The following is a 19,417-nucleotide window of genomic DNA, read 5'->3' as shown; positions in this document are numbered from 1 at the left end:
ATGTGTGTATATATATATATATATATATATATATATATACATACATATGTATGTGTGTATATATATATATATATATATATATATATATATACGCACACACGTAGATACATTAACAAGATGACTTAGCTCCTCATATTACTTTTGTGGATGTGAAAGGATGTCCATCTCCTTGGACAATCAAAAGCAATGAAAATCAAGTTGTCATCTTTATTCCAGAGAGACCTTAATCCCCATTGGCCAGTTCAGATTATGTTAGTTTTACTAGATACAAGCACTCCACAAGTTAAAGCAGGCAAGATATTAATATCACTTAGTCCTTGAAGTTTGGTGTGCTAGTGATATCAATGCTTGAGACATGGGGGCAGTGAGAAATGGCCTCTGTATTAGAGAGAGAGAGAGATGTTAAGTTATGGTCATGTGGTTGTTGTGATAATTTAGTGGCCACAGACAGTAGGTGAAGATGCACCATGTGTTAAAGCAGGTTGAAGGCTAATGTCACTTAATCACCAGTGTGTGATATCTGGTGCAGATGTGTACAGTGTGTATTCTGCATCAAGGAGCAGCTGGAATGAGGGTGGTGATCTTTGTGAGCAGCATAAGTAGAATGGTATGGTATATTGGGATTATCAGAAGTCAATGGTTTGAAAGATATCAAAAGTGCATGACGGCAATATGAAATATGTGTCTATCAATAGATACTGCAGGCTACTGAAGTATGTGCAGTTTTTCACGGGGCAGAGTTGGCAGTTTTGAGCTCCAGGCAAATAAAGAAGGGACCTGTTGAGTATATTCCATTTGGTGTTGGGTAAGGTGCTACTATGGTCCTGGAATCTCTGGATAAAGTGGGACAAGGATGTAGGGATCTCCCTGTCCCTATATCTGAAGAAGTATAAATACAAATGTTGTATCTTCCTTTGAATCACTGGCTATCATACCCATATATTATCATCATCATTTATTTAATGTCCGTCTTCCATGCTGACATGGTTTGGATGGTTTGACTAGAGTAAGGCTTGGGGCACACCAGGCTCCATTGTTTGTTTTCGCACAGTATCTTCAGCTGGATGCCATTCCTAATACAACCACTCCATAGAGTGTACTGGGTGCTTTTTATGTAGCACCAGCACCAGATATCTCAGTCCTTGATAAGGCTCAGTGTCTTGAAATTAGCTTTCAATACTTCATCCTGAAATCAACTTTCAAGTGTCTTGTAATAGCATTGGGAGGTATAAGGGTGAACCTACAGACCATTTCAGCACTTGTAGATAGGAGTGTGGGATGGAAATTGGGTGGATGTATGCAATATTAGAAATGATGTAATCTAAATATGAATAGTAGAGCTTAACATAATGGAAATTGAAAAGTTCATGGCAGCTATGGGTTCTACACAATCATTATGTAGTCACTTTCCTGCTAGACATAATGGCCAAATGTATCTCAAACCCTAGATAATCCTAAAAAAAGACAAAATACTTTTTGCTGGGAGGCATTTGAGTATATTTGGAACTAAACAATAACAACAGCAGCAGCAACAACAGGTACTGTTACTTGATGGTTACTTGGCAGCAGTAAGAAGGACAGTCATCTATAAGACATTTATTCCAATAATAGATAGACATCCAAATTTACAACTGCAATTCCTACTCAGGCAAAATTGGAAAAATAATCATTATTATTACCATTGTTACATCCATCTTTTCCATACAGGCAAGGGTTGATTGGGACTTATTGAGGTAATATTCTAGAGTTGGATGCCTTTCCTGTTGCTAACATTTGTCCTTTAAGTAAAGTAATATTCATTCAGTTGGCCTTCACTGCTAATCTACAGGACAGATTATTTGCAAGAGCCATAAACAAGCATCACCATGTTTGCTCAAACAATGTCAAAGTAAAGACATTTGTACATTACAAATACACAAACACACACACACACACACACACACACAAAATGGATTTCCATCTAGTTTTTGTTTACTAACTTCATTCACAAAGCACTGACCTACTCGAGGCTATTTTAGAAGACATTTGCCCAAGGTGCCACACAATGGGATGGAACTGGAAACCACATATTCATGAAACATCCTAGCCAAACAGCTGTTACTGTAACTAAATATAATGTATCCAAAGAGACAATATATCGGAGAGAAGTTGTAATATGAGAGAGAAACCCGGGTTTGGTAGAGAAGCTAATCAATTGCAATAAATCCCCAACTGAATTCCAAGTCTTGTAACAAATGTAAAAATAACTGTTGTTCTTTAGCCCCAGGTCAACTTTGTTCCAGCAGACCTATGATAAGCTGTATTCCAGCTATGCATATCCCATCCTTTTTTATATATCTAAGACCACAATGTCCAGTGAGTACTTCTTCTTTTAATATGGTAGAGTGTGATTTGGAGAAGATTTAGCTGTTATTTCTAACAGGTCAACTACATAGAGGTTCCATCATGATTATACAGAGTTGATTGGAATCAGCAAATAGTGTTAATTTACTCACAGGGCAATTCAAATAATAATTTGCATAATTCACAAACTAACAATCTAAAACAAGAACAAAACACCTCTGAACAATTTGTATTCATCGATAATAATGTCACTGAATTCGATTAAGTGAGGAAATTCAATGAGAAAATATTGTGAAAATACATTTAGTCTTGTAAACATAATGGTGTTAAAACGATAAAAAGCAGTAGTGTCAAAGGAATGAAATCTACTAATGTCGTTCTTTCATGGTTTAGCATACAATAACACACGAACAGCAGGTCATTGAATCATAGGAAGTATGGAGATTAATAAAGTAGGATATTTTTGTAAGATACAAGGAAAAGTATGAGGAAGGCTAAAATTACCTAAACAGAAATGGTCAGTAATTAAGTATAGTCAAGTAATGAGAATGTCTTTCCCTAACAGGATTTAAAACCGAATAGAGTTTAAAAATATGGAGAAATCATAATCTTTGAATGTTTGAACAGTAATGCAATGGCTAATATGAAATAAAGAATCAAGAGAAATAACAGACCTTCAACAAAATTACTAGTCATTAAACAAAATACACATAAGCAATAAACAAAAGAGATTTGAAAATACCAACCTCAAACAATGAACGCAAACTTCAGCACTATAACATACAAAGAACAATGCATCAGAGGTGAGATAGATTATATCACAAACAGCAGCCACAGAAGTCAGAAGTTAGATAAGTAAGATCTAAATAATATTACCATAACATCAAAGTTCTGAAAGTTAAGGTTTCCAGGTTGTATAGTTCAGCAATATTTCACAGAGTTGCACAGAGCTGCAATGTTGAGGTTATGTTTGTAAAGCAGATTATATAATAACTCTGCAATAATGGCTGACTTGCCAAACACAAAAGAAAACACAGGGATTAAATAAATGAATTAAAATTAAGAGGCGTTGAAGAATAGTGCCTGCTCTGAAAATAGCACTGACAAACAAATACAAAGAGAGAATATAAATAGGTATTGAAGCAATACAACTAATTCTACCAGAAATAGACCATATGCACTACAAGGCAGCTTAATATGATATAGGACTATAAATGGGAAAAAAAACTCAAAACAAAAGACAAACGATGAGGAAACAAGCAAACAAAAAATAACATTGGAGAACAAAAATAGACGAAGAACACAAAAACAAATTGAAGGATTTATCAATATTAACAGATATCCAAAATCATTATTCCCAAGTAGAACTAAGATAGAGACTATAGTGTCAAAACAAAAATAGAAATACCAGAAATTAGAGGGAAACAATTGATGGTTTATCTGAGAAGATAAACAAGTTATATGCTGTTTCGCATCTCTTTTTTCATATTAGTGTGAAAAGGAATGCTTTTATTTGAGTAGTATTTTTGTTTTTTCTCCTCACACAGTTGGATCAAGGGTCTCCTTGCATAGTAAGCTTTAGATATAAGTGTCACTGTGTGGTTAAGGATTTGGTTGACAGAAAGTGTGTGTGTGTGTGTGTGTGTGTGTGTGTGTGTGTGTGTGTGTGTGTGTGTGCGTGCGTGTGAATAAGAGAGAGAGAGTTTGGGTTTGTGCAAGTGTGTGAACTGCTTGACAACCAGTGTTGGTTTGTTTACATCCCCATAACTTAGTGGTGGTTCAGCAAAATAGATCAGCAGAATGAGTACTAGCAGTACTTAAAAAAGTAAGTAGTAGGGTTGATTTTTTTGACTAAACTCATCAAGACAGTGCCCCAGCATGGCCAGAGACTAATAACTGAAATAAGTAAATGATAAAAAATAAATTCAGCCACTGATCTCCAATTTATGTCAGTCGAACAGAAGCAATAGTTGTTATGAAATTCAAACTTACAACCAGCGAATTGATAGTGCAGTAACTAAACCTCAGACATTAAAACAAAAATTGAAAAAAAAAAAAGCCATTTAATTCAGGAAAATGAAAGACACCCCATTAAGGAACAAACACAAAATATATTAATAGGTCAGAATCTTCAAAGAGAAAACTTGAATTTTTTAGCATTCAGTTCAGCCATAACCAAACCAAATATTATACCTGTTTTATGTTAATATTGACCACATCCAATCTTTCAGACCTACTTTACAATATCATTCTAGAAATATACAAACACACCATTGAAATTCTGAAGCTAGAAGATAAAGTGTGGTTCATTCAAAGCAATGTGAATAAGCATTACATTTGACAAAGAAATCTGAATGCTAAAGGGTTAAAGAATTCCAGTAATAAATAGGAAAAACAAGGATTATCACATAGATTAAAGCCATTAAATATATAACAGAACCTACCAAAATAATTATGACCTGGACACAACACTAATAATGAGGAATAAGGAGGAGATGAGTTGGGAAGCTGTAAAAACAGATAATATTCCCAATGTTTGGCAGAAGTGGTATGAATGAATGAGGCTTAATCATAAATTTCAAATTTTGGCACAAGGCCTGCAATTTCAGGAAAGGTGGTAAGTTGATTAGATCAAAACCAGTGCTCAGCTGGTACTTATTTAGTGACCCTGGAAGGATGAAAGGCAACGTCTACCTAGGCGGAATTTGAACTCAGAACGTAAATTTAGATAGCTAAACAGAAAGGTGGGATGTTGACAGAATATCTATATACACAAACACAGAACCAGCAGTCCACAGTAAGGATGCTAGGAAGACAGGCAGTCAGGTGAACAAATAGTGAAATATAAGGAGTGATGGAAAAAACAGCAAGACAGAAAGAGGGCACAAATAAGAGACAAGAGGTGGGAAAAAAAGAAAGCTAGAACTGTAGGACAGAGAGAGAAAATTGGAGAGGCAACATGATAAAATATTAGAGAAATAGAAAGTGAGTAAATGACAGAAAATGACAATGGCAAAAAGAGAAAGAATGGGAGAGATTTATAAATGATATTAAAGTGTGAAGAAGGAGAAATATATTGGGAGATAAAAAGAAATGAAGGCAGATTTCAATTGAGAAAAAGAAAGAGAGAAAAATTATCAAGAGAGAGAGTCAAAGAGAAGAAATAATGAGATATGTGAATAAATCAATGAAGATAATGAAGGAGTGAGAGAACATGAATAAAGGAATGAAGAGACACTAGCTCAAATATGCAAGAGGTAATTGTAAGTCATATGAAGAAACTCTCAGTCACAAAGAAATTGCTCTATTTCAAACAGTGGGAAAAAAAGATGACAATATCATAGGACAATTGCCCAGTATGAACAGAGAAATGCAAAATGGAAAAGACAATTGCCCAATATGAATAGAGAAGTGCAAAATGGAAACAAGGAAAAGCAGAATCAAAAACTCGAGGATAACTGGAAGAAAACAAAAGTAAATATAACAGTAAAACAGAGCATGATTTAAAGTATAAATATTAAGAATTACTGAAAAGTGACTAAAATAAACCCTGTTGGTTTTGTCAGTTACTATGCTAGTATATACATATAAAAATATATTTTAGTATACTGTATAAGTAGATACTAAGATTATCAAATATAATACAATGAGAAAACACGAACAATACTGTGAAATCAATATGTGATGGCTTCAGAAGATGAGATGGTTACTGTTTGTTTTTACTTTTTTACTTCTTTTTTTATAGAACCGTAAATGGCAGCCTGGACACTCCTATTGGTGTTATGGAAGCAACCAGTAAATAAAGATAGTCTACAAGTTTCTAGAATACTAAAGACATTTAAAAGAAAGCAATAAAATATTAATATAATGACAAATTATGATAATGTCATACATATCTCAAGAAAGGAAATGAATATATTTCCTCAATATTACTGGCTTTTAAAGTTCATCTCTGTGATACTGATTAACTCTTGGATAGCTATCTATCTCATCTCATCTAACTATTCAATATATGAATGTGAATGACGGTGATAAAATTCTGGTGTTTGAGAAATTTTATCTGAATGGGAAAACAATAAAGAATTGAAATTGATTAAAAACAAGTTGAATGGAAAATAACATTCTTGCAATAAAAGTGATTTTAAACAGCATCAGATAAAAACCGAGGTAAAAATATGGAAGAAAAAATGCTACATATTGTTGATCTTGTTTGGGCATTTTTGTTTTTTTGTTTATCAAAAATGTTCCAGCTAAGGCCACCTTTTATCTTTTTATCTTTTTACTTGTTTCTGTCATTGGACTGTGGCCATGCTGGAGCACTGCTTTGAAGAGTTTAAGCATATCAACCTTAGTACTTACATTTTTTTAAAGTTTGGTACTTATTTTAGCAACATCTTTTGCTGAAGTGTTGTGTTGCAAGAATGTAAACAAACCAGCACCAATTGTCAAGCAGTGGGGGAGGAGAAACAAATACAAACACACACACACACACACACACACTATGTACAATGCATTTCTATACACTTTCCATTTACCAAATCCACTGAAAAGGCATTGATAGGCCAAGGGTTGTAGTAGAAGTCACTTGTCCAAGATGTCATGCAGTGGGACTGAACCCATAATAATATGGTTGCAAATCAAGCTTCATGAGAGAGAGAGAGAGAGAGAGAAAGAGAGAGAGAATTCTGCACAGTTTTTCTCTATCAAAGCTATGAGGTAATGCATGATTAATTCAAAACAATGGGAATAAACAAGTATTATATTTGAGAGAAAAATTTGGATGTTAAAGGGTTAAGTCTATAGTAGGAGGCACTTGCCTTCATTGAGAATGAACATAGAACCACAGACTTATGGAGTAAACCCCTTCCTTATCCACACACCCATGCCTCTGCCTATATACAGACAGTTTGTTTTTGTTTGTCTAAGTGCTATTCATAGTTTTAGGGATATATTATCTACAGAACTTCCTAGCAAAGAAGTGAAGCACACACATTTATACATCACTAAAAAAGCGAGTCATTTATTTTCATTAAAGATATTTCTGATAAATTCCATTTATCTCCTGATCAGTCAATATATAGATTTTTGTATCTAGTTCTCTCTTTAACAAAGGCCGAAAATATAGCTGTATCTACTTAATATTATTTGTTTGCCGTTAATTGGATAGCTAATGGTAGAACACTGGACCAAATGCCTTGCAATATTTCACCATGTTCTTTTATGCTTCATGTTCAAACCTAGCTAGAGTCAACTTTGTTTACAATCTTGCTGGATTGATAAGATAAGTAGCAGTCAAGCATTGACATTGATTAAATTACACAAACACTTTTCTCTCAAAAGATGTTTGTCTGGTGCCTGTTTTCCATCCAACTATCTTTTCCACTCACTATTCTTGTGAGGGCCGATGGGGATAATAGAATCCCCTGGCACTTCCTCTATGGGATCCTATCAGAGGCAACTGTCATTACATTTTCCAGCTAGATTCTCAAGTGTGACTAACTGAGACTGTGGATATTATCCAACCATCTCATTCTTGGTCTACTCCTCATTCTCTGGCCAGGAGGCCCAGCTTGAAGAATGAATCTGCCTTGTGATATTCTAATCACACGTCCATAATATCAGAGCTATGACCCCTCAGCATGAAGAAACTCCCAGATCTCCAAGCTACACAACCTGTCGAGTAATGTTACTCCAGAGATCCTTTGGAGGAGCCCCAGTTTGGCTCCTTGTATTCATGATCAGAGGTGAGAATATGCAGGAAAACCAAACTGAAGATAGCAAACAACTTCTCCTCTTCTAAGGACCAAATATTGTTGTAGAAATCATTATTTCACTTTGATGAATCAATATTAATGAACATATCTTTCCAAGACTGTAATTCTACATTAGACTATTTATTACCAAAAATGCAACAATAAGAAAAGATATTCACCTACACATGCAAAAGTGGATATTTCAATGGATATCAGTCAGCCCCATTTTCCCATTTTTACATCAGTTTTCTCTTTGCTGGCATGAGTTGGACAAGACCAAACCTTATTTGTTTTCAAGTAAAGTGTATTATCCCATATTTTCACAATGTTGAAGTGCTGGGTTACCAGACTTTCATCTACGTGGGACATTAAAACATCACCATTGCCCTAGCAGTGACAATGTGAAGACATGCAGGGACAAACACAGACATACACACACATGCACAGACACATGTGACAGGATTCCATACAGTTTCTATCTACCAAATTTCACTCACAAGGCCATTATTAACTAGAGGCACTCAAAGTGCTACACAGGGAGATTGAACATAAAATCATGTGGTTGTGAACTTCTTTACCATGCAGCTATGCATGAACCTATGTATATGGATATATTTATATACCTACATATAACACATATTTTTATACACCTCCACATATATACAAATGTATACATACAATTACTGGCATCTATACATAATTACACATACTCTTGTTTCAGCTGTTTCCAGAACTTCATTTTCCACCCCAAAGAATCCGAATCATTCTCAAAATTTCACACATCAACACTTTACAATCATTGACACAAAAGGACGTGCTGAAGCCTTTCTTTATCTCTTTTACTGTTGTCACTATGTCAGGTTTTTGTTCTTCTGAAATATCAAACTGTGTACTATCTTAGGCAAAGCTACATAATCTATTCATGCCTCCTCCTTTCATTACCACTAAGGTCTCACCCACTACCACCACCACCACAACACACAGAGCACTTCACTTAATCCTTTATCCCTAAAACAGTAACACTCTGGGATTTTATCTTGAGCCAATGAAACAACTACTATGTGGTCTCTCAATCTATTGGGTTGTTCGGAAAGTTTGTGCCGATTTTCCAAAAGGTTCTTCTCACTCAACTCATGTGGTACCCAAACATCGTAGTGATTTGTGTACTCAAGCTTTACCAGGTGCTCATGAACGACAGATTTTGATAGGTTGAGGCTTTCTACCAATTCTCGGGTAGTGCAATGTGGGTTATTCTCAATTAATGACTTGATTTGGTCATCATCTGTAGTAGATGGTCTGCCTGATCGCTCTTTATCAATAAGGCTACAATCTCCAGCTCGGAACCTTACGAACCACTTCCGTACAGTTCTTTCGGATAAAGAAACATCACCGTAAACTGCGCATATTTCTTTGGTTGCTTGTGAGGCGTTTTTCCCTTTACGGAAAAAGAAAAGCATCAAGTGTCGAAAATGAACTTTCTTATCTTCCATTTTAAACGGTTACAGAATTAACACAGGTTATAGGAACATAAACCTTCTTCACAAAAAGATAGCTTAAACTGGGCTCTAAATGGAGGTGTAGTCAAATCCTATTTTATGGACTCAACTATGTTCTAAAATAGGTCGAAAGGTAAGCTACTATAAATCGGCACAAACTTTCCAGACAACCCAATACTAGAAATAGCAGCTAAGTCTCCATCACATCATTCTTTATTAGCTTAAAAATAGTCCTGGACTCAATGGTTAGAGTACTGAGCTCACAATCATGAGGTAGTGAGTTTGATTCCCAGACCAGGCTGTGTGTTGTGCTCTTGAGCAAGACACTTCATTTCATGTTGCTCCAGTTCACTCAGCAGAAGAAATAAATTGTGACATCATTAGGGCCAAGCTGTATCAGCTTTTGTCTTTCTCTTGAATAACATCAGTGATGTGGAAAGGGGAGGCTGGTATGTATGGGTGACAGCTAGTCTTCCATAAACAAACTTGCCCAGACTTGTGCCTTGGAGGGTAACTCTCTAGGTGCAATCACATGGTCATTCATGACTGAAGGAGGTCCTTCTATATGCAAAAAGACGAAATAGTCATGGTAGGAATGCCTAACATTAAAAGCTTACACAATCAGAGCTGGCTTGAGAGAAGTTTCAATTGAATATCAACTGCACCAGGAGTTAATGATGCAACCTCTAGGTGGTTACTTGACCTGTTAGTATAGCAGTCAAATCTTCCTCAAATCATTCTTTTCCATCTTAAAAAAAGAACAAATTAGATATTACAGTCCAACTATGTAGATCTGGCAAAGGCTATAGCTACTGTTCTTCCTCCTTCATTTAAAATGCACATAGGCGCAGGTGTGGCTGTGTGCATGGCACCTTGGGCAAGTGTCTTCTACTACAGCCTCAGGCCAACCAAAAGCCTTGTGAGTGGATTTGGTAGACATGTGGATTTGGTAGACATGTGGATTTGGATTTGTGTGCTTGTGCCTGTGTTTGTACCCCCACCCCATCACCAATTGACAACTGGTGTTGGTGTATGATTGTATAAGTACTAGGCTTACAAAGAATAAGTCCTGAGATTGATTTGTTTGACTAAAAATTCCTTAAGGTGGTGCTCCAGCATGGCTGCAGCGAAATGACTGAAACAAGTAAAAGAATAAAAGAATTATAAATAAAAAAAAGGGTACAAGAAGGGCAAATAACTCCATCTTAATTGCCAATCACAGTAAGTGATTAACCAGCTCAATCCAGTTCTCTTTTATTCTTCCAGAATGAACACAGAATTCAAGCCCAACATATTATCTACTACTACTACTACTACTACTACTACTACTACTACTACCACTACTATTACTACCACCACCACCACTAGTACTACCCATATACCAATCAACTCTTATTTACAAATTGCGAAGATAGAGCTGATGAATATCATTGAAACAATTCTAAGCAATTATTCAAATTTCCATCACAAATAATTCTATTCAATGCTTCAGTTTGGATCATTTATATTAAACTTCCACTTCCAGTCAAATAATTGCCAAAATTGGTGACCCAAACCAACTCAACTACAACAACAATGGTGACCCAGACAACCTCCATTGCTTGACATATATAGTTCCCTGCAAAAAAGAAAACTAACTTGTTAGAATTCTTTCTTAATGGTAAGTGTGCCAAGCAAACCTAATTAGTCCACCTTGCCATTGAAATCTTGTAGCAATGTTCAAAGCAATGTCTACCTAGGAGTTAATGATGCAACCTCTGTGGTCGCTTGACTTACTAGATATAGCAGTCAAATCTCCCTCAAATCATTCTTTTCCAAGAACAAATTAGATAACATAATCCAACTGTTAAGCACACCTAATTAGTACATCTTGCCATTCATATCTGGCAGCAATGTTCACAACAATGTTTACCAAGGAGTTAATGATGCAAGCTCTGTGTAGTCACTTGACCTGCTAGATATAGCAGTCAAATCTCACTCAAATCATATTTTTCCATCTTAATAAAAGAACAAATTAGATAATACAGTCCAACTGTCAAGCATACATAATTAGTCTGCCTTGCCATTCATATTTGATAGCAATGTTCACAACAATGTCAACCCAGAAGTTAATGATGCAACCTCTGTGTGGTCACTTGAGCTGCTAGATATAGCAGTCAAATCTCCCTCAAATCATTTTTTCCATCATAAAAATAAAAAAAACAGAACAAATTAGATAATACAGTCCAAGATTCAATTTGTCAAAAAAATAAATGTGATGATTTCAGCTAGAATGCTATTGTCCATAGATCTGCACAATGAAGGCTGACTGGCCGAAACAACAGAAACAACAACCTAGAGGTTAACAGTTTTTAAAGAAAAGTATGGTAGGACAAAGAAATTATTATTGCAGTTAATGTGTTTTCTTTTTTTTGTTTTTTTTTTGTTACTATGATTCTGATTTCTACTGATTTATAACAATGAAAGTGTTTACAGGAAAACTGAACTACAAATTTCAAGTGGCCTTGAGGAGAGAATAAAAGAATGGTTTTCTCAATGCCTATACCAAGCATTGGAAGGAGCTGAAATCACAACACATTCATCAAGTACACTATTCTCTTTCTGTTTACAACTGTGAACACTACAGCAGAAGCAGTACCAGTACCAGCAGCACCACCGCTGCCGCCACCTGTAAATTTGCAACTAGGTGAATTGAAGCATTGATAGTTAAGTACCCACTAGACTGGGATGCTTCGGATAACTTATTTCTAAACTGTCACACAAAAAAATGGTGATCCCTTGAATTAAGACAGCTCTGAGGTAATATTTTCTAGAGCTTTTCTACAATCTAATTGAATTCATTCGACTCCAGGCTGGTAAAGTGATTCTTACAACAACCACAAACAACAGAAAGACAAAGAAGAAAAAGAGAAATGAAAGGGGATAAAGAAACTTGCCAAGTAACAAGATTTTAATAGAAATGTCTAAGGAAATAACATTATTTAATGTGACAAGACATCGAAGTGCTGAGTACAACACATACATTAATAATGAGCCTTGTCTAAGTATGGTTACTGATAAATCTCACTATTAGTACAGTACATTGTATTGATCTAGTCAGTCAAGCAAGCTAGAGTTCAGACAGAGGTGGTGGGAAGAGAGATTGAAATGACATACAGGAAAACATGCTCCAAATACTGGTTTTTGGTGCAAAATGCACTCTTGTTTATATCACTAGAGGGGAGATAAATCCCTGCCTCCTTCAGCTGTCTTTGATTTTGTCATTGTTGACAAGACTAATGAAGGTTGAAAACACATCATCTGGTGGTCTTGGCACTGGAGATGATGGGGATTTATATCCATGCTAGTGATATAAACATGCTTGCATTTTGCACCGAAAGCCAATATGAGAGTTTCTCTCATGGTAACTACTGCAGTATAGTTTGTTCTAACAGAACATCCATGTAGAGATAAATATTACCTCTCAGTATTAATACTGATTCTACTGCTAATATATATTTTGTTAACAAGCTCACTGGCTAATCGTGACACCAGCCCCTGTTCTGGCACTGTCAATTTATACATTGCAGGCAGGGAGATGAATTGCTGCTGCCTCGTGTGGTTGAGTGTCTGTCATTGACAAAACCAAACAAGATTGAAATCATGTGATCCAGTGATCACAGCACTGGAGATGGTGGGGATTTATCTCCCTGCTAGTAATATAAACAAGCTTGCATTTTTCACCAAAAGCCAATACAACAGTTTCTCTCATAACTACTGCAGTATAGTTTCTTCTAACAGAACATCCATGTTTAAGTAGGGATAAAGATTACCTCTCTATATTAATACTGCCTCTGTTGCTAATATATTTTTTAACAAATGTATAGAGTCAATGGTTACAAGTCTTCCCTAGAATGACACACTACCTCCAATGGTAGATTGATAAAACAAGTACAAAATGATGATATATTCACAAGCATCATATTTACATCGATAAATAGGCCATCTGGCTGTGATTAACAAAAATTCACTCATCCCTAGAACACAGATTCAAAGATTCACAGTACCTAGAACACACTCACAATTTCTAGTCTCTAACTCAACTACCACTGCTATAACAGTTTTTGCTCCCCTGAGCTTGGAAGCTACATCCTACATGTACCCACATCCAACTGATGTGGCCATCTCTCTCTCTCTCTCTCTTGCTCTTTGTTTCTTTCTTTCTCTTTCCACCAGTCAGCCTTCTATATGTCAAATAGTCAACTGTAAGGAGCCTCTATGAGGTTACATGGTCTGCAAGACAACAATTAAATCTCCTTCAAATTACACTAACTGTCTTGGGAAAAAGAAAATATAATCCTAGACATGATTCAAAAGAGACAGGGCGGTCATGACTAGAATGCCTTTAATCATAAACTTGCTCAGTCAGAGCTGACCTAGTGCTAAACAACAATAACAACACCAGAGCCACCCCGTCACTAAGAATTTTACTCAATCATTCCTCCTCATAGCTTCAATCTATCTTGCTTACATTCTCCCAAAAGCTATCAAACAATTAAAGTTTAAGCTGAACACTGATGACATTAGCAACACATTTGAATTGGTGTTATGAGCACTTCTCTTTTTCCCAACTAATATAATAATGGAATCACTTACTTGTAAACAAAAATAATCAGGATGGGTGTACCATTAAATAATAAGTTAAAAATATAAACAAATGCACAAACAAACAGGAAACAGATGTGGAAGGTCACCAAATCCTTATCAGTTATCAGCCAGAGGGTCAAACACAATTTCGCACCTTAACGATAAAGGCACAAAATTGTGTTTGACTCTCTAGCCCAGTGTTTCCCAACCTATTTTACCCCAGGCCCCACTAAAACTTCGCAGAAAAATCTATGCCCCACAGGTAGTTGGAAAACAAAATTTATTTTTAATATTTTACCACAATTATCTAATACAAAAGAATCTATCAGTAACTCTTTTATTAAGTACAGAGTACAAAAAGAAGTACATTACTGATTAAGGAAAAAGTGAATCACTTTAATGAGAACCTTGTGCCTGGCAACTACAGCTTCACGCCCCACCACATTTTCCCAGGCTCCACCAGTGGGACATATACCCCACGTTGGGAATCACTGCTCTAGCCAATAACTGATGAGGATTTGGTGAATTTCTATGTCTGTTTCCCATTTGTTTGTGCATCTAAAATGTTTTTAACTTATTATTTAATAATAATAATGAAGGGTGGATATAAAAGACCTACATTAATGTATTTGGTCGTCATCCATCCATATTATTTTTGTTGCATCATTACAATTTCTACAAAATAGATTCATACCTCTTGCACAACCTTGCAAAGAGAGAACTTTTACATAATCACTAAACATGCAAGAATTAACAATCATGTCTCCCTCAAATCACATTCCACCAACTGAGGAAATGCAACATATTGGACAATATAAAGTTGGATACATTCTGTCTTTGTGTTCTAGCCATTACCATAGGACAGTTCAATTAGTACTGACTGATGTTTACACAATACGTCTATTGTTATTACTATTACACTAACATAACATATCACCATTATCTTCACCAACTACAACTATTAATAAACTATGTACATAACCAGCACTACAAAACACCAATGAGGTAGCCTTGCTACTGATGATGCCAAGAAACAGAAATATATATTTAACAATTCCACCACTATAGCTAGACACTTTGTCTGCTACTAATACATTTCTGTATTTGTTAACACGATACATCTAAGCAAGATGCTTTCTCAAGACAGATACCACAGTTTCCAGGCTTTCAACAATATATCTTCAGTAAGTATGACATCCAGAATGCTATTGTCAACTAATACTGCTTCTGTCGCCAATAAAAAATTTTGCCAGCTAATTATGACACCAGTGGTCTGTTAATCACTGTTTTCCTATATCAGTAAAGGCTAAATTTGCTTTAGCATGGTACCAATAGTGGATGTTTGCAACTTATTATTTTCAGCAAAGTAGCAATATATATTTAGCAATGCCACCACTGCTGCAGGATAATTTTCATCTATTACTGATATATTTTTGTGAGTTTTAACCCTATACATCGATATGAGATGTTTTCTGAAGACAAATACCACAGTTTTTCAGGCTTTCAACAATGTATCTCTTTTAACTGCAATACACAGATTGCTATTTTGGAGTAATACTGCCTTTGTTACTAATAAAAAAATTTTGTCTTTGAATTACAAGGTCTGGAAAAGGGGGCACTTCCCATGACTTCTATAGGCCCTCCTAGATAGGTGAGATTAATGATATTAATGTTTTGCTTGAACATATGAAAGTCAATGCCAACAGGAAAGACACAAGCAGGGAGCAAATTCAGGCACATGCATGACCTGCTAGAAACAGCTGCCAAATATGCCTCAAAAATCACACCCTATTATGTAAGTAAAAGGATATGCTGAATAACAATTTCAAATTCTGGCACAAGGCCAGCAATTTCAAAGGAGGGTAAGTCGATTACATCAACCTCATTACCCAATTGGCACTTATTTTAATGATCCCAAAAAGATGAAAGGCAGAATTTGAACTCAGACCATAAAGATGAATGATATAATGATTCTGCCAGCTCGCCACCTTAAGCACGCATTGAATGATGTTATTTTTCATATATAATGCTCGAATAAAAAGTAGGATGGTCACAGTTGGAATGTTGTTAATCACAGGCTGACTTGATCAGTGCTGACCTGAATCTAAACACCAACCACACTAACATGATTGAGATGAATAATCTAGGAATAATCTGCAATAGTCTCACTTGGCAGTTTTTAAGGAAATGAAATTAGCAGAGACAAAAATAAAAAGTTGAAAGTTATTGATCCAAACAAGCAGATATATATGTATATAAAAACATAAACAAATTAATTCACTTACCATTCTACAGCAGATTCTACAGTTAATTTCCCAGATTGGACAGCAGCCTGGCTGTCTTCGAGCTCAAAGCCCATAGAAAGAAGAGCAGTTAGAATATCATCATTGTTCTGGAGAAAAAGAAGAAAAAATTGAAGCAATTATAGAGTTAATTAATTGAGTTTGTTGAAATTGAAAATAGCTATAAAAACAACAGTAAAAAGAATTTTAATTTAATAAAGTTGTTCTTTGAAAAGCTCTGCATAAAATAGTAGTTGTTTCTAATAAGGCACAAGGCCAGCAATTTTGAGGGGAGGGGTTTTGTCAATACCATCAACCCCAGTAAATTGACTGGTACTGAAATTGCATGTTATTGTCACCTAGAAACAATTTAATAAACCATTAATGTATAAAAAGTTTAAAATGGAATTAAGCAAGATAAGGAATATATAAAAGTAAAAAAAACATTACTACTATTAAAACTATACCAGGGATTGCAACTCTACACATAACCCAAAACAAAGCCTTGCTTGACATATGCCTATGTCTTATGCAAGACTCTTTTATTTCATTACCACACACCCTGTCAGCATATACTCTGCACAATTACCATCCAATAAATATTCCAGTACAACATTATCATCATCTTATATCTGCTAACAAACCTGATACCAAAAACCATTCCATACACAATCAATAGTGCATACTCAACACAATAATTTAACTCTTTTGATACCAACCCACCTGAGACAGCCCCTAAATTTGTGATATAAATTCCTTATTTTAAATTGATCTAAATTAAAATCACCCATAAAAATTTCATGTTAATTTATGTTCCAAACACCAGTTTAATACCGACAAAGTTATTTCAATAAATTTTTCATTATTTTCAAAATTAATTGAAACAAAGATAGCGTATTTCGGCAAAAATATGGTAACAAAATGGTTAACACACAACTCACATTCACCAAATAATATTACACAATCTTCACACTACATACCAACACCCAATAATACAATAGATAAAAAAAAATAAAACAGTACAGATAACATATGAAACAAACACCACCCAACAAAATTATACAACTCACATTGCTTAAACTATTCACAATTAAACAGACAAAACACTAAAGCAACTTCTGAAACAAACCACATGATAGAATGGAATTGATGCAATATTATCTCTACACTCCCAAAAGACAACTGTGCGTGCATCACAGAAAGATTGAAACATGCCTTGTAGCGTAGCAGAAATATGCATGAAACAGTTAAAGACATAATAATAATAAGAAGAAGAATGTGGTGTATAAAAGGGATGCAATATGGATAGGAACTATCAAGACAGAATTACAAGGTGAAAAGAAACAAAGGGAATATTGCCATAAGCACAGGTGATGTGAAAGAACAAGTAGGTAAAGTGCCCAATTGGAAAACCCCCGGACCAGATGAGATTCATGGCTTTTGACTGAAGAGATGCCACGCAGTGCATGAAAGACTAGCAACCCAATTGAATGAGTGTATCCAGAAAGGTACAGTCCCTGTGTGGATGGTGACTGGGAGGACAACACTTGTAATGAAAGATAGAAGAAAGGGGAATATTGTAGCAAACTACTGTCCCATAGCATGCCTAAACATAATCTGGAAGATACTCCCTGGAATATGTGCAGCAAAGACATACACTTTCGTGGCACAGGAAAAAATACTACCAAGGAAACAAAAAGGATGTATAAAGAGTTCTCAGGGTACCAAGGATCACCTGGTCATCGATAAAAAAGTTTTGAGGCATTGTAAAAAACATACAAACATGTCTATGGCTTGGATTGACTTTAAGAAGGCATATGATGTGATGCCTCATTCTTGGATTGTTGAATGCCTGCAGATGTTTGGAGTTGCTGACAACATCATAAATTTTCTGATGCATAGCATGAAAGAGTGGAAAACCAAATTGTACTCAAGTAATGTATTCCTTGGAGAAGTTAATACTAAAAGGGGAATCCTCCAAGGTGACTCGTTTTCTTCATTACTTTTTGTAATTGCACTAATACCCATAACAATGACACTTAGGAAAGTTAAGATGGGTTACTGATGTGGGAAGAAAAGCCCATCATTGAACCATCTTCTGTTTATGGATGACCTGAAATTGTTTGGGAAATCTGAAAAACAAATAGGTTCCTTAACCAAAAGAGTCCAGAAGTGTGGTAGGGACATCGGTATGGAATTCAGGATCACCAAATGCTCAGTACTTAATATGAAAAGAGAGAAGAAAGCAGCCTGCAGAGGATTGCAGTTACCAACAGGAGAGACCATGAGTGAACCTGATGGTAGTGGATATAGATATTTAGGGAATTTGGAGCTGGATGACATTCAGAGAAATGGAAGTCAAGGTCAGCAAGGCATATCAAAAAAAGGTGAAGATGGTGTTGAAATCCAACCTGAATGCCAAAAATTTGATTACCGCAATAAATATCTGGGCAGTTGAGGTGGTCAGATATAGTGCGTCCATCCTCAAATGGACTAAAGAAGAAATATCAACACTGGATAGAAGGATGAGAAAGTTGATGATGCTGCATTGGGCGCTACACCCTAAAGCAAACATAAACAGACAGTGTATGAAAAGAAAGAATGGTGGCCAAGGACTAATTGGTATAGGGTTAGGGTCTAAGGAATGACAGGAGAATGCTTGACAAGTATTTAATAAATAGTGATGAAGACAGACTGCAATATGCCGTGAAAGATATGGATGTAAATGTAGATGAAATGACGGGCATTTCAAAGAGCTGAGGAGAAGAGAAAAGAAGACCTTCTTGAAACAAGAATGCAAGGACACTTTGAAAGGAATACGCAGGACATTAAAAATAATACAGCATCGTGGGCATGGATTGAACGAGATGATTTGAAGCATACCACTGAAAGCCTGATCATTGCTGCACAAGACCAG

At 35.7% G+C, this 19,417-nt stretch overlaps 1 protein-coding gene across 1 annotated transcript in view; it reads right to left on the bottom strand.

Moving 5' to 3' along the window:
- Positions 1-19,417, bottom strand: part of LOC106872789 (uncharacterized) — a 423,364-nt gene that overhangs the window by 279,638 nt on the left and 124,309 nt on the right. The window contains exon 2 of the mRNA XM_052969923.1: positions 16,504-16,610. Within this exon, the coding sequence (XP_052825883.1) occupies positions 16,504-16,610 (107 nt within the window). The remainder of the gene's footprint in view (positions 1-16,503; positions 16,611-19,417) is intronic.

This window comes from Octopus bimaculoides, chromosome 1 (assembly GCF_001194135.2).
Source record: "Octopus bimaculoides isolate UCB-OBI-ISO-001 chromosome 1, ASM119413v2, whole genome shotgun sequence".
Classification (NCBI taxonomy): domain Eukaryota; kingdom Metazoa; phylum Mollusca; class Cephalopoda; order Octopoda; family Octopodidae; genus Octopus; species Octopus bimaculoides.
The sequence above is the reverse complement of the archived record's forward strand: the minus strand, read 5'-3'. Positions and strand labels throughout refer to the sequence as shown.